This window comes from Oncorhynchus mykiss, unplaced genomic scaffold (assembly GCF_057628025.1).
Source record: "Oncorhynchus mykiss isolate SJ-2025 unplaced genomic scaffold, ASM5762802v1 scaffold103, whole genome shotgun sequence".
In the NCBI taxonomy this organism is placed as follows: domain Eukaryota; kingdom Metazoa; phylum Chordata; class Actinopteri; order Salmoniformes; family Salmonidae; genus Oncorhynchus; species Oncorhynchus mykiss.
The window spans coordinates 2,779,012-2,795,896 of NW_028322102.1; the positions used below are offsets into that span (position 1 = coordinate 2,779,012).

The following is a 16,885-nucleotide window of genomic DNA, read 5'->3' on the forward strand; positions in this document are numbered from 1 at the left end:
ATTCAGCTAGTTAGCTAGCTAGTTAGTTATTTAGCTATGGACAGATTCAGGTAGTTAGCTAGCTAGTTAGTTATTTAGCTATGGACATATTCAGCTAGTTAGTTAGTTATTTGGTTATGGACAGATTCAGCTAGCTAGTTAGTTATTTGGCTATGGACAGATTCAGCTAGTTAGTTATTTGGCTATGGACAGATTCAGCTAGTTAGTTATTTGGCTATGGACAGATTCAGCTAATTAGTTATTTGGCTATGGACAGATTCAGCTAGTTAGTTATTTGGCTATGGACAGATTCAGCTAGTTAGTTATTTAGCTATGGACAGATTCAGCTAGTTAGCTAGCTAGTTAGTTATTTGGCTATGGACAGATTCAGCTAGTTAGTTATTTAGCTATGGACAGATTCAGCTAGTTAGTTATTTGGCTATGGACAGATTCAGCTAGTTAGCTAGCTAGTTAGTTATTTAGCTATGGACAGATTCAGCTAGTTAGTTATTTAGCTATGGACAGATTCAGCTAGTTAGCTAGCTAGTTAGTTATTTAGCTATGGACAGATTCAGCTAGTTAGCTAGCTAGTTAGTTATTTGGCTATGGACAGATTCAGCTAGTTAGTGATTTGGCTATGGACAGATTCAGCTAGTTAGTTATTTGGCTATGGACATATTCAGCTAGTTAGCTAGCTAGTTAGTTATTTAGCTATGGACATATTCAGCTAGTTAGTTATTTAGCTATGGACAGATTCAGCTAGTTAGCTAGCTAGTTAGTTATTTAGCTATGGACAGATTCAGCTAGTTAGCTAGCTAGTTAGTTATTTGGCTATGGACAGATTCAGCTAGTTAGTTATTTGGTTATGGACAGATTCAGCTAGTTAGTTATTTGGCTATGGACAGATTCAGCTAGTTAGCTAGCTAGTTAGTTATTTAGCTATGGACAGATTCAGCTAGTTAGTTATTTGGCTATGGACAGATTCAGCTAGTTAGCTAGCTAGTTAGTTATTTAGCTATGGACAGATTCAACTAGTTAGTTATTTAGCTATGGACAGATTCAGCTAGTTAGTTATTTGGCTATGGACAGATTCAGCTAGTTAGTTATTTGGCTATGGACAGATTCAGCTAGTTAGCTAGCTAGTTAGTTATTTAGCTATGGACAGATTCAGCTAGTTAGTTATTTGGCTATGGACAGATTCAGCTAGTTAGCTAGCTAGTTAGTTATTTAGCTATGGACAGATTCAGCTAGTTAGCTAGCTAGTTAGTTATTTGGCTATGGACAGATTCAGCTAGTTAGTTATTTGGCTATGGACAGATTCAGCTAGTTAGTTATTTGGCTATGGACAGATTCAGCTAGTTAGCTAGCTAGTTAGTTATTTAGCTATGGACAGATTCAGCTAGTTAGTTATTTAGCTATGGACAGATTCAGCTAGTTAGCTAGCTAGTTAGTTATTTGGCTATGGACAGATTCAGCTAGTTAGTTATTTGGCTATGGACAGATTCAGCTAGTTAGTTATTTGGCTATGGACAGATTCAGCTAGTTAGCTAGCTAGTTAGTTATTTAGCTATGGACAGATTCAGCTAGTTAGTTATTTGGCTATGGACAGATTTAGCTAGCTAGTTAGTTATTTAGCTATGGACAGATTCAGCTAGTTAGCTAGCTAGTTAGTTATTTAGCTATGGACAGATTCAGCTAGTTCGTTATTTGGCTATGGACAGATTCCGCTAGTTAGTTAGTTATTTGGCTATGGACAGATTCAGCTAGTTAGTTATTTGACTATGGACAGATTCAGCTAGTTAGCTATTTGGCTATGGACAGATTCAGCTAGTTAGTTATTTGGCTATGGACAGATTCAGCTAGTTAGTTATTTGGCTATGGACTGATTCAAACATTAGGAGAGATGGAGACGCCCGCACACTTAAATGTGGACAAATCCAAAACGGAGGTATAGATTCAAACATTGACACATTGAAGAAACAATAGTCCCACTTTAGCTTTGGCTAGGCTGGATGTCTTGGGTGACTCCTACCATTCATCCTTTTAGCTTTGGCTAGGCTGGATGTCTTGGGTGACTCCTTCTACCATTCATCCTTTTAGCTTTGGCTAGGCTGGATGTCTTGGGTGACTCCTTCTACCATTCATCCTTTTAGCTTTGGCTAGGCTTGATGTCTTGGGTGACTCCTTCTACCATTCATCCTTTTAGCTTTGGCTAGGCTGGATGTCTTGGGTGACTCCTTCTACCATTCATCCTTTTAGCTTTGGCTAGGCTTGATGTCTTGGGTGACTCCTTCTACCATTCATCCTTTTAGCTTTGGCTAGGCTGGATGTCTTGGGTGACTCCTCCTACCATTCATCCTTTTAGCTTTGGCTAGGCTGGATGTCTTGGGTGACTCCTTCTACCATTCATCCTTTTAGCTTTGGCTAGGCTGGATGTCTTGGGTGACTCCTCCTACCATTCATCCTTTTAGCTTTGGCTAGGCTGGATGTCTTGGGTGACTCCTTCTACCATTCATCCTTTTAGCTTTGGCTAGGCTGGATGTCTTGGGTGACTCCTACCATTCATCCTTTTAGCTTTGGCTAGGCTGGATGTCTTGGGTGACTCCTTCTACCATTCATCCTTTTAGCTTTGGCTAGGCTGGATGTCTTGGGTGACTCCTCCTACCATTCATCCTTTTAGCTTTGGCTAGGCTGGATGTCTTGGGTGACTCCTTCTACCATTCATCCTTTTAGCTTTGGCTAGGCTGGATGTCTTGGGTGACTCCTTCTACCATTCATCCTTTTAGCTTTGGCTAGGCTGGATGTCTTGGGTGACTCCTTCTACCATTCATCCTTTTAGCTTTGGCTAGGCTGGATGTCTTGGGTGACTCCTTCTACCATTCATCCTTTTAGCTTTGGCTAGGCTGGATGTCTTGGGTGACTCCTCCTACCATTCATCCTTTTAGCTTTGGCTAGGCTGGATGTCTTGGGTGACTCCTCCTACCATTCATCCTTTTAGCTTTGGCTAGGCTGGATGTCTTGGGTGACTCCTTCTACCATTCATCCTTTTAGCTTTGGCTAGGCTTGATGTCTTGGGTGACTCCTTCTACCATTCATCCTTTTAGCTTTGGCTAGGCTGGATGTCTTGGGTGACTCCTCCTACCATTCATCCTTTTAGCTTTGGCTAGGCTGGATGTCTTGGGTGACTCCTTCTACCATTCATCCTTTTAGCTTTGGCTAGGCTGGATGTCTTGGGTGACTCCTTCTACCATTCATCCTTTTAGCTTTGGCTAGGCTGGATGTCTTGGGTGACTCCTCCTACCATTCATCCTTTTAGCTTTGGCTAGGCTGGATGTCTTGGGTGACTCCTCCTACCATTCATCCTTTTAGCTTTGGCTAGGCTGGATGTCTTGGGTGACTCCTCCTACCATTCATCCTTTTAGCTTTGGCTAGGCTGGATGTCTTGGGTGACTCCTCCTACCATTCATCCTTTTAGCTTTGGCTAGGCTGGATGTCTTGGGTGACTCCTCCTACCATTCATCCTTTTAGCTTTGGCTAGGCTGGATGTCTTGGGTGACTCCTCCTACCATTCATCCTTTTAGCTTTGGCTAGGCTGGATGTCTTGGGTGACTCCTCCTACCATTCATCCTTTTAGCTTTGGCTAGGCTGGATGTCTTGGGTGACTCCTCCTACCATTCATCCTTTTAGCTTTGGCTAGGCTGGATGTCTTGGGTGACTCCTACCATTCATCCTTTTAGCTTTGGCTAGGCTGGATGTCTTGGGTGACTCCTTCTACCATTCATCCTTTTAGCTTTGGCTAGGCTGGATGTCTTGGGTGACTCCTCCTACCATTCATCCTTTTAGCTTTGGCTAGGCTGGATGTCTTGGGTGACTCCTCCTACCATTCATCCTTTTAGCTTTGGCTAGGCTGGATGTCTTGGGTGACTCCTCCTACCATTCATCCTTTTAGCTTTGGCTAGGCTGGATGTCTTGGGTGACTCCTCCTACCATTCATCCTTTTAGCTTTGGCTAGGCTGGATGTCTTGGGTGACTCCTCCTACCATTCATCCTTTTAGCTTTGGCTAGGCTGGATGTCTTGGGTGACTCCTCCTACCATTCATCCTTTTAGCTTTGGCTAGGCTGGATGTCTTGGGTGACTCCTCCTACCATTCATCCTTTTAGCTTTGGCTAGGCTGGATGTCTTGGGTGACTCCTCCTACCATTCATCCTTTTAGCTTTGGCTAGGCTGGATGTCTTGGGTGACTCCTCCTACCATTCATCCTTTTAGCTTTGGCTAGGCTGGATGTCTTGGGTGACTCCTCCTACCATTCATCCTTTTAGCTTTGGCTAGGCTGGATGTCTTGGGTGACTCCTACCATTCATCCTTTTAGCTTTGGCTAGGCTGGATGTCTTGGGTGACTCCTTCTACCATTCATCCTTTTAGCTTTGGCTAGGCTGGATGTCTTGGGTGACTCCTCCTACCATTCATCCTTTTAGCTTTGGCTAGGCTTGATGTCTTGGGTGACTCCTTCTACCATTCATCCTTTTAGCTTTGGCTAGGCTGGATGTCTTGGGTGACTCCTTCTACCATTCATCCTTTTAGCTTTGGCTAGGCTGGATGTCTTGGGTGACTCCTTCTACCATTCATCCTTTTAGCTTTGGCTAGGCTGGATGTCTTGGGTGACTCCTTCTACCATTCATCCTTTTAGCTTTGGCTAGGCTGGATGTCTTGGGTGACTCCTCCTACCATTCATCCTTTTAGCTTTGGCTAGGCTGGATGTCTTGGGTGACTCCTCCTACCATTCATCCTTTTAGCTTTGGCTAGGCTGGATGTCTTGGGTGACTCCTCCTACCATTCATCCTTTTAGCTTTGGCTAGGCTGGATGTCTTGGGTGACTCCTCCTACCATTCATCCTTTTAGCTTTGGCTAGGCTGGATGTCTTGGGTGACTCCTCCTACCATTCATCCTTTTAGCTTTGGCTAGGCTGGATGTCTTGGGTGACTCCTCCTACCATTCATCCTTTTAGCTTTGGCTAGGCTGGATGTCTTGGGTGACTCCTCCTACCATTCATCCTTTTAGCTTTGGCTAGGCTGGATGTCTTGGGTGACTCCTCCTACCATTCATCCTTTTAGCTTTGGCTAGGCTGGATGTCTTGGGTGACTCCTTCTACCATTCATCCTTTTAGCTTTGGCTAGGCTGGATGTCTTGGGTGACTCCTTCTACCATTCATCCTTTTAGCTTTGGCTAGGCTGGATGTCTTGGGTGACTCCTCCTACCATTCATCCTTTTAGCTTTGGCTAGGCTGGATGTCTTGGGTGACTCCTTCTACCATTCATCCTTTTAGCTTTGGCTAGGCTGGATGTCTTGGGTGACTCCTCCTACCATTCATCCTTTTAGCTTTGGCTAGGCTTGATGTCTTGGGTGACTCCTCCTACCATTCATCCTTTTAGCTTTGGCTAGGCTTGATGTCTTGGGTGACTCCTCCTACCATTCATCCTTTTAGCTTTGGCTAGGCTGGATGTCTTGGGTGACTCCTTCTACCATTCATCCTTTTAGCTTTGGCTAGGCTGGATGTCTTGGGTGACTCCTTCTTTTTTTTATTTATTTTTATTTCACCTTTATTTAACCAGGTAGGCTAGTTGAGAACACCTTTATTTAACCAGGTAGGCTAGTTGAGAACACCTTTATTTAACCAGGTAGGCTAGTTGAGAACACCTTTATTTAACCAGGTAGGCTAGTTGAGAATACCTTTATTTAACCAGGTAGGCTAGTTGAGAACACCTTTATTTAACCAGGTAGGCTAGTTGAGAACACCTTTATTTAACCAGGTAGGCTAGTTGAGAATACCTTTATTTAACCAGGTAGGCTAGTTGAAAACACCTTTATTTAACCAGGTAGGCTAGTTGAGAACACCTTTATTTAACCAGGTAGGCTAGTTGAGAATACCTTTATTTAACCAGGTAGGCTAGTTGAAAACACCTTTATTTAACCAGGTAGGCTAGTTGAGAACACCTTTATTTAACCAGGTAGGCTAGTTGAGAACACCTTTATTTAACCAGGTAGGCTAGTTGAGAATACCTTTATTTAACCAGGTAGGCTAGTTGAAAACACCTTTATTTAACCAGGTAGGCTAGTTGAGAACACCTTTATTTAACCAGGTAGGCTAGTTGAGAACACCTTTATTTAACCAGGTAGGCTAGTTGAAAACACCTTTATTTAACCAGGTAGGCTAGTTGAGAACACCTTTATTTAACCAGGTAGGCTAGTTGAGAATACCTTTATTTAACCAGGTAGGCTAGTTGAAAACACCTTTATTTAACCAGGTAGGCTAGTTGAGAATACCTTTATTTAACCAGGTAGGCTAGTTGAGAATACCTTTATTTAACCAGGTAGGCTAGTTGAGAATACCTTTATTTAACCAGGTAGGCTAGTTGAAAACACCTTTATTTAACCAGGTAGGCTAGTTGAGAATACCTTTATTTAACCAGGTAGGCTAGTTGAGAATACCTTTATTTAACCAGGTAGGCTAGTTGAGAATACCTTTATTTAACCAGGTAGGCTAGTTGAGAATACCTTTATTTAACCAGGTAGACTAGTTGAGAATACCTTTATTTAACCAGGTAGGCTAGTTGAAAACACCTTTATTTAACCAGGTAGGCTAGTTGAGAATACCTTTATTTAACCAGGTAGGCTAGTTGAGAATACCTTTATTTAACCAGGTAGGCTAGTTGAGAATACCTTTATTTAACCAGGTAGGCTAGTTGAGAATACCTTTATTTAACCAGGTAGGCTAGTTGAGAATACCTTTATTTAACCAGGTAGGCTAGTTGAGAATACCTTTATTTAACCAGGTAGGCTAGTTGAAAACACCTTTATTTAACCAGGTAGGCTAGTTGAGAATACCTTTATTTAACCAGGTAGGCTAGTTGAGAACACCTTTATTTAACCAGGTAGGCTAGTTGAGAATACCTTTATTTAACCAGGTAGGCTAGTTGAGAACACCTTTATTTAACCAGGTAGGCTAGTTGAGAACAAGTTCTCATTTGCAACTGCGACCTGGCCAAGATAAGGCATAGCAGTGTGAACAGACAACACAGAGTTACACATGGAGTAAACAATTAACAAGTCAATAACACAGTAGAAAAAAAGGGGAGTCTATATATACATTGTGTGCAAAAGGCATGAGGTAGGCAAATAATTACAATTTAGCAGATTAACACTGGAGTGATAAATGATCAGATGGTTATGTACAGGTAGAGATATTGGTGTGCAAAAGAGCAGAAAAATAAAAATAAATAAATAAAAACAGTATGGGGATGAGGTAGGTGAAAATGGGTGGGCTATTTACCAATAGACTATGTACAGCTGCAGCGATCGGTTAGCTGCTCAGATAGCAGATGTTTGAAGTTGGTGAGGGAGATAAAAGTCTCCAACTTCAGCGATTTTTGCAATTCGTTCCAGTCACAGGCAGCAGAGAACTGGAACGAAAGGCGGCCAAATGAGGTGTTGGCTTTAGGGATGATCAGTGAGATACACCTGCTGGAGCGCGTGCTACGGATGGGTGTTGCCATCGTAACCAGTGAACTGAGATAAGGCGGAGCTTTACCTAGCATGGACTTGTAGATGACCTGGAGCCAGTGGGTCTGGCGACGAATATGTAGCGAGGGCCAGCCGACTAGAGCATACAAGTCGCAGTGGTGGGTGGTATAAGGTGCTTTAGTGACAAAACGGATGGCACTGTGATAGACTGCATCCAGTTTGCTGAGTAGAGTGTTGGAAGCAATTTTGTAGATGACGTCGCCGAAGTCGAGGATCGGTAGGATAGTCAGTTTTACTAGGGTAAGTTTGGCGGCGTGAGTGAAGGAGGCTTTGTTGCGGAATAGAAAGCCGACTCTTGATTTGATTTTCGATTGGAGATGTTTGATATGGGTCTGGAAGGAGAGTTTAGAGTCTAGCCAGACACCTAGGTACTTATAGATGTCCACATATTCAAGGTCGGAACCATCCAGGGTGGTGATGCTGGTCAGGCGTGCGGGTGCAGGCAGCGAACGGTTGAAAAGCATGCATTTGGTTTTACTAGCGTTTAAGAGCAGTTGGAGGCCACGGAAGGAGTGCTGTATGGCATTGAAGCTCGTTTGGAGGTTAGATAGCACAGTGTCCAAGGACGGGCCGGAAGTATATAGAATGGTGTCGTCTGCGTAGAGGTGGATCAGGGAATCGCCCGCAGCATGAGAAACATCATTGATATATACAGAGAAAAGAGTCGGCCCGAGAATTGAACCCTGTGGCACCCCCATAGAGACTGCCAGAGGACCGGACAGCATGCCCTCCGATTTGACACACTGAACTCTGTCTGCAAAGTAATTGGTGAACCAGGCAAGGCAGTCATCCGAAAAACCGAGGCTACTGAGTCTGCCGATAAGAATACGGTGATTGACAGAGTCGAAAGCCTTGGCAAGGTCTATGAAGACGGCTGCACAGTACTGTCTTTTATCGATGGCGGTTATGATATCGTTTAGTACCTTGAGCGTGGCTGAGGTACACCCGTGACCGGCTCGGAAACCAGATTGCACAGCGGAGAAGGTACGGTGGGATTCAAGATGGTCAGTGACCTGTTTGTTGACTTGGCTTTCGAAGACCTTAGATAGGCAGGGCAGGATGGATATAGGTCTGTAACAGTTTGGGTCCAGGGTGTCGCCCCCTTTGAAGAGGGGGATGACTGCGGCAGCTTTCCAATCCTTGGGGATCTCAGACGATATGAAAGAGAGGTTGAACAGGCTGGTAATAGGGGTTGCGACAATGGCGGCGGATAGTTTCAGGAATAGAGGGTCCTTCTACATTCATCCTCTTAGCTTTGGCTAGGCTGGATGTCTTGGGTGACTCCTTCTACATTCATCCTTTTAGCTTTGGCTAGGCTGGATGTCTTGGGTGACTCCTTCTACCATTCATCCTTTTAGCTTTGGCTAGGCTAGATGTCTTAGGTGACTCTTCCTACCGTTCATCCTTTTAGCTTTGGCTAGGCTGGATGTCTTGGGTGACTCCTTCTACCATTCATCCTTTTAGCTTTGGCTAGGCTGGATGTCTTGGGTGACTCCTACCATTCATCCTTTTAGCTTTGGCTAGGCTGGATGTCTTGGGTGACTCCTTCTACCATTCATCCTTTTAGCTTTGGCTAGGCTGGATGTCTTGGGTGATTCCTTCTACCATCCATCAGTCCGGGCAGTCACGTATACTGCCTGGTCAGAAGTATGTGGATGCCCCTTCAAATTAGTGGATTCGGCTATTTCAGCCACAGCCGTTGCTGACAGGTGTATAAAATCTAGCACACTGCCATGTAATCTCCATAGACAAACATTGTCAGTAGAATGGCCTTACTGAAGAGCTCAGTGACTTTCAACGTGGCACTGTCATAGGATGCCACCTTTCCAACAAGTCAGTTCGTAAACTTCCAACATCTAGTGGAAAGCCTTCCCAGAAGAGTGGAGGCTGGTATAGCAGTAATGTTCCAACATCTAGTGGAAAGCCTTCCCAGAAGAGTGGAGGCTGTTATAGCAGCAATGTTCCAACATCTAGTGGAAAGCCTTCCCAGAAGAGTGGAGGCTGTTCTAGCTGCAATGTTCCAACATCTAGTGGAAAGCCTTCCCAGAAGAGTGGAGGCTGTGATAGCAGCAATGTTCCAACATCTAGTGGAAAGTCATCCCAGAAGAGTGGAGGCTGTTATAGCAGCAATGGGGGGACCAACTCCATATTAATGCCCATGATTTTTGTTTGAGATATTGGACCAGCATGTTGTGGCCATGTAGTGTCTCATTCATTCCTTCAAGCAGTCAAGTCATCATATCTGACTAGCTGGTTTAGTAAGACGGGATACTCCCCAGAGCAACATACAGATGAGAGTACTGTGTCTGACTAGCTGGTTTAGTAAGACGGGATACTCCCCAGAGCAACATACAGATGAGAGTACTGTGTCTGACTAGCTGGTTTAGTAAGACGGGATACTCCCCAGAGCAACATACAGATGAGAGTACTGTATCTCACTAGCTGGTTTAGTAAGATGGGATACTCCCCAGATTAACAGACTGCTGAATCTGACTAGCTGGTTGAGTAAGATGGCATACTCCCCAGAGCAACATACAGATGAGAGTACTGTATCTCACTAGCTGGTTTAGTAAGATGGGATACTCCCCAGAGTAACAGACAGATGAGTACTGTATCTGACAAGCTGGTTGAGTAAGATGGGATACTCTCCAGAGTAACAGACAGCTGAATCTGACTAGCTGGTTGAGTAAGATGGCATACTCCCCAGAGTAACAGACTGCTGAATCTGACTAGCTGGTTTAGTAAGATGGGATACTCCCCAGAGTAACAGACAGCTGAATCTGACTAGCTGGTTGAGTAAGATGGCATACTCCCCAGAGTAACAGACTGCTGAATCTGACTAGCTGGTTTAGTAAGATGGGATACTCCCCAGAGCAACATACAGATGAGAGTACTGTGTCTGACTAGCTAGTTTAGTAAGACGGGATACTCCCCAGATTAACAGACAGCTGAATCTGACTAGCTGGTTGAGTAAGATGGGATACTCCCCAGAGTAACAGACAGCTGAATCTGACTAGCTGGTTGAGTAAGATGGGATACTCCCCAGAGTAACAGACAGCTGAATCTGACTAGCTGGTTGAGTAAGATGGGATACTCCCCAGAGCAACAGACTGCTGAATCTGACTAGCTGGTTTAGTAAGATGGCATACTCCCCAGAGCAACAGACTGCTGAATCTGACTAGCTGGTTTAGTAAGATGGCATACTCCCCAGAGTAACAGACAGCTGAATCTGACTAGCTGGTTTAGTAAGATAGCATACTCCCCAGAGCAACATACAGATGAGAGTACTGTGTCTGACTAGCTAGTTTAGTAAGACGGGATACTCCCCAGATTAACAGACAGCTGAATCTGACTAGCTGGTTGAGTAAGATGGGATACTCCCCAGAGTAACAGACAGCTGAATCTGACTAGCTGGTTGAGTAAGATGGGATACTCCCCAGAGTAACAGACAGCTGAATCTGACTAGCTGGTTGAGTAAGATGGGATACTCCCCAGAGTAACAGACAGCTGAATCTGACTAGCTGGTTGAGTAAGATGGGATACTCCCCAGAGTAACAGACAGCTGAATCTGACTAGCTGGTTGAGTAAGATGGGATACTCCCCAGAGTAACAGACAGCTGAATCTGACTAGCTGGTTGAGTAAGACGGGATACCCCCCAGAGTAACAGACTGCTGAATCTGACTAGCTGGTTGAGTAAGATGGGATACTCCCCAGAGTAACAGACTGCTGAATCTGACTAGCTGGTTGAGTAAGACGGGATACTCCCCAGAGTAACAGACAGCTGAATCTGACTAGCTGGTTGAGTAAGATGGCATACTCCCCAGAGTAACAGCCAGATGAGTACTGTATCTGACTAGCTGGTTTAGTAAGATGGGATACTTCCCAGAGCAACAGACTGCTGAATCTGACTAGCTGGTTTAGTAAGATGGGATACTCCCCAGAGTAACAGACTGCTGAATCTGACTAGCTGGTTGAGTAAGATGGCATACTCCCCAGAGTAACAGACAGATGAGTACTGTATCTGACAAGCTGGTTTAGTAAGATGGGATACTCCCCAGAGCAACAGACAGCTGAGTACTGTATCTGACTAGCTGGTTTAGTAAGATGGGATACTCCCCAGAGCAACAGACTGCTGAATCTGACTAGCTGGTTGAGTAAGATGGGATACTCCCCAGAGTAACAGACAGATGAGTACTGTATCTGACTAGCTGGTTTAGTAAGATGGGATACTCCCCAGAGCAACAGACTGCTGAATCTGACTAGCTGGTTGAGTAAGATGGCATACTCCCCAGAGTAACAGACAGATGAGTACTGTATCTGACTAGCTGGTTTAGTAAGATGGGATACTCCCCAGAGCAACAGACTGCTGAATCTGACTAGCTGGTTGAGTAAGATGGCATACTCCCCAGAGTAACAGACTGCTGAATCTGACTAGCTGGTTGAGTAAGATGGCATACTCCCCAGAGCAACAGACAGCTGAATCTGACTAGCTGGTTGAGTAAGATGGGATACTCCCCAGAGTAACAGACAGCTGAATCTGACTAGCTGGTTGAGTAAGACGGGATACTCCCCAGAGTAACAGACAGCTGAATCTGACTAGCTGGTTGAGTAAGATGGGATACTCCCCAGAGTAACAGACAGCTGAATCTGACTAGCTGGTTGAGTAAGACGGGATACTCCCCAGAGTAACAGACAGCTGAATCTGACTAGCTGGTTGAGTAAGATGGGATACTCCCCAGAGTAACAGACTGCTGAATCTGACTAGCTGGTTGAGTAAGATGGCATACTCCCCAGAGTAACAGACAGCTGAATCTGACTAGCTGGTTGAGTAAGATGGCATACTCCCCAGAGTAACAGACTGCTGAATCTGACTAGCTGGTTGAGTAAGATGGGATACTCCCCAGAGCAACATACAGATAAGAGTACTGTATCTCACTAGCTGGTTTAGTAAGATGGGATACTCCCCAGAGTAACAGACTGCTGAATCTGACTAGCTGGTTGAGTAAGATGGGATACTCCCCAGAGTAACAGACTGCTGAATCTGACTAGCTGGTTGAGTAAGATGGGATACTCCCCAGAGTAACAGACTGCTGAATCTGACTAGCTGGTTTAGTAAGACGGGATACTCCCCAGAGTAACAGACAGATGAGAGTACTGTATCTGACAAGCTGGTTTAGTAAGACGGGATACTCCCCAGAGTAACAGACTGCTGAATCTGACTAGCTGGTTGAGTAAGATGGGATACTCCCCAGAGTAACAGACTGCTGAATCTGACTAGCTGGTTGAGTAAGATGGGATACTCCCCAGAGTAACAGACAGCTGAATCTGACTAGCTGGTTGAGTAAGATGGGATACTCCCCAGAGTAACAGACAGCTGAATCTGACAGGCTGGTTTAGTAAGATGGGATACTCCCCAGAGTAACAGACAGCTGAATCTGACTAGCTGGTTGAGTAAGACGGGATACTCCCCAGAGCAACAGACGGCTGAATCTGACTAGCTGGTTGAGTAAGATGGGATACTCCCCAGAGTAACAGACTGCTGAATCTGACTAGCTGGTTGAGTAAGATGGCATACTCCCCAGAGTAACAGACAGCTGAATCTGACTAGCTGGTTGAGTAAGATGGCATACTCCCCAGAGTAACAGACTGCTGAATCTGACTAGCTGGTTGAGTAAGATGGGATACTCCCCAGAGCAACATACAGATAAGAGTACTGTATCTCACTAGCTGGTTTAGTAAGATGGGATACTCCCCAGAGTAACAGACTGCTGAATCTGACTAGCTGGTTGAGTAAGATGGGATACTCCCCAGAGTAACAGACTGCTGAATCTGACTAGCTGGTTGAGTAAGATGGGATACTCCCCAGAGTAACAGACTGCTGAATCTGACTAGCTGGTTTAGTAAGACGGGATACTCCCCAGAGTAACAGACAGATGAGAGTACTATATCTGACAAGCTGGTTTAGTAAGACGGGATACTCCCCAGAGTAACAGACTGCTGAATCTGACTAGCTGGTTGAGTAAGATGGGATACTCCCCAGAGTAACAGACTGCTGAATCTGACTAGCTGGTTGAGTAAGATGGGATACTCTCCAGAGTAACAGACAGACTTCAAAGCAGTGGGTGGGACCATCCTATCTCCTCTGACCACAGAACTTGGGCTCCTATCTCCTCTGACCACAGAACTTGGGCTCCTATCTCCTCTGACCACAGAACTTGGGCTCCTATCTCCTCTGACCACAGAACTTGGGCTCCTATCTCCTCTGACCACAGAACTTGGGCTCCTATCTCCTCTGACCACAGAACTTGGGCTCCTATCTCCTCTGACCACAGAACTTGGGCTCCTATCTCCTCTGACCACAGAACTTGGGCTCCTATCTCCTCTGACCACAGAACTTGGGCTCCTATCTCCTCTGACCACAGAACTTGGGCTCCTATCTCCTCTGACCACAGAACTTGGGCTCCTATCTCCTCTGACCACAGAACTTGGGCTCCTATCTCCTCTGACCACAGAACTTGGGCTCCTATCTCCTCTGACCACAGAACTTGGGCTCCTATCTCCTCTGACCACAGAACTTGGGCTCCTATCTCCTCTGACCACAGAACTTGGGCTCCTATCTCCTCTGACCACAGAACTTGGGCTCCTATCTCCTCTGACCACAGAACTTGGGCTCCTATCTCCTCTGAGTGATTGCTATGTACAGGAGAGGGGCTATATACAGGAGAGGGGCTATATACAGGAGAGGGGCTATAGACAGGAGAGGGGCTATAGACAGGAGAGGGGCTATAGACAGGAGAGGGGCTATAGACAGTAGAGGGGCTATAGACAGTAGAGGGGCTATATACAGCAAGTAGCGAGGCGACATACAGACACCGGTTCGTCAGGCTGATTTGAGGTAGTAACAGGCCTCCTCTAACAGTACGTTGTCCTCCCTGACAGGTTCTGGAGGAAGAGAAGCTGGCGGAGAACGCTGAGAAGATGGGCCAGTTGCTGAGGTCAGAACTGTCAAAGCTTCCTAAAGAGATCGTCCCCATCGTCCGTGGGAAGGGTCTCCTCAACGCCATCGTCATCAAGGAGACTAAAGGTATGGGTGTATCTGATGTGGAATCACACACTATCGTCGTCAAGGAGACTAAAGGTACGGGTGTATCTGATGTGGAATCACTTGGCTGTTAGACACACTATCGTCGTCAAGGAGACTAAAGGTACGGGTGTATCTGATGTGGAATCACTTGGCTGTTAGACACACTATCGTCGTCAAGGAGACTAAAGGTATGGGTGTATCTGATGTGGAATCACTTGGCTGTTAGACACTCCACCAACTCTTCAACAGTTCTGGCCCGTATACTAACACCAACCCTTCAACAGTTCTGGCCCGTATACTAACACCAACCCTTCAACAGTTCTGGCCCGTATACTAACACCAACCCTTCAACAGTTCTGGCCCGTATACTAACACCAACCCTTCAACAGATACCCAAATAATAATGATGTTATTTGTCTGTTGCATGTCTTCACTAACTAACTTAATGCTCTTAAAGAGACGGTGTATCATTTTCTGTCATGCATCTCAATAGGTAGTTATTTTACCCAATGTAAATACCTAATATTCCTAATGACTTTGTCATTTTAATGGCAGGTATTTGGATCAACAGTTTATCGTTTTATACTAAACAAATGTATTTACACAACAAGCTTCTATCTATCTTAAATTTGATGTTGTTGCTCTGTAGGCTGAAGCTTTGACCCCGTGTGTGTGTGTGTGTGTGTGTGTGTGTGCGCTCTCACTTTTCTTCCCCCTCAGACTATGATGCCTGGAGAGTGTGCATGCGTCTCCGTGACAACGGACTGTTGGCCAAGCCCACCCACGGTGACATCATCCGTCTGGCCCCTCCCCTCATCATTAAAGACCACGAGGTCAGAGAGTGTGCCGACATCATCCAGAGAACCATCATGTCCTTCTAGAACCGCCCGGGAACTAATTCTAGAACACTGGAACCAACAGTGACAGCCTTCTAATCTTAACTGATCTGGAAAAACAACAACTATCAATCTGCTGTGAACTATCATCTATTGGAATTTGTTACTAACTCTAAACATTTAGAGAATAAGTGTTATTGTATTGTAAGCAGTACTCTCTTAAGTTAATTTACTATGAGAATGTAAGTGGAGAATTATTTTTTGTGGGTTTTGGTTTTCCACAGTACTGCCATTTTGTCGTAATGTCAATCTAAGCATCATCCAACCTGAGAAGGTTTTTCTCTTTTGAAGTGCTGGGACTGAAATGGGTTTTACAGGGTAACACTGCTGCTCCGAAGCAACTTGGGATGACCTTTAACCCAGGGATGTTTTTAACTCTTGCATCTGCTTAGCTGGAAGACGGTTCAGATACTGATTTTAATTTTGTTGTTAAATCTGGCAACTACTCCCGCAGCAAAATGTTTTTAAAAATGTAACGTGCTTAAACAAAAGGTTTTTCACTTTCTAAAACGGAGCAGTGTTTTAAAAACAAAGAAACAGATTGAATTATTTAAAGGTTAAAGTAATTTATTTGCTTGTTGGTGAAATGAGCAGAAAATGTTTTACTGTAAGACACCGGTACAACCATTAAGGATGTTTTAAGTATTTAAAGGGGAATATTATACCACTATTAAAAACTATGAAAGAATTGAACTGCTGTTCTGTTCTGTTATTCTAACAAACCACAGAAAACCTTTTTAAAAACGGTAGTAGTGCACTACTACCCTATAGGCCTGGTCTAAAGTAGTGCACTACTACCCTATAGACCCTGGTCTAAAGTAGTGCACTACTACCCTATAGACCCTGGTCTAAAGTAGTGCACTACTACCCTATAGGCCCTGGTCTAAAGTAGTGCACTACTACCCTATAGGCCTGGTCTAAAGTAGTGCACTACTACCCTATAGACCCTGGTCTAAAGTAGTGCACTACTACCCTATAGACCCTGGTCTAAAGTAGTGCACTACTACCCTATAGACCCTGGTCTAAAGTAGTGCACTACTACCCTATAGGGCCTGGTCTAAAGTAGTGCACTACTACCCTATAGGCCTGGTCTAAAGTAGTGCACTACTACCCTATAGACCCTGGTCTAAAGTAGTGCACTACTACCCTATAGACCCTGGTCTAAAGTAGTGCACTACTACCCTATAGGCCCTGGTCTAAAGTAGTGCACTACTACCCTATAGGGCCTGGTCTAAAGTAGTGCACTACTACCCTATAGGGCCTGGTCTAAAGTAGTGCACTACTACCCTATAGGGCCTGGTCTAAAGTAGTGCACTACTACCCTATAGGCCCTGGTCTAAAGTAGT

General features: G+C 44.8%; 1 protein-coding gene across 4 annotated transcripts in view; it reads left to right on the forward strand.

The window, feature by feature from the left end:
• Nucleotides 1-16,232, forward strand: part of LOC110516214 (ornithine aminotransferase, mitochondrial) — a 36,612-nt gene extending 20,380 nt beyond the window's left edge. For all 4 annotated transcript variants that reach the window (XM_090228920.1, XM_090228921.1, XM_090228923.1 and 1 more), the window contains 2 exons: nucleotides 14,499-14,643; nucleotides 15,364-16,232. In XM_090228920.1, coding sequence (XP_090085046.1) covers nucleotides 14,499-14,643; nucleotides 15,364-15,524 — 306 coding nt within the window. In that variant the 3' untranslated portion in view covers nucleotides 15,525-16,232. The remainder of the gene's footprint in view (nucleotides 1-14,498; nucleotides 14,644-15,363) is intronic.
• The last annotated feature ends 653 nt before the right edge of the window (nucleotides 16,233-16,885 follow it).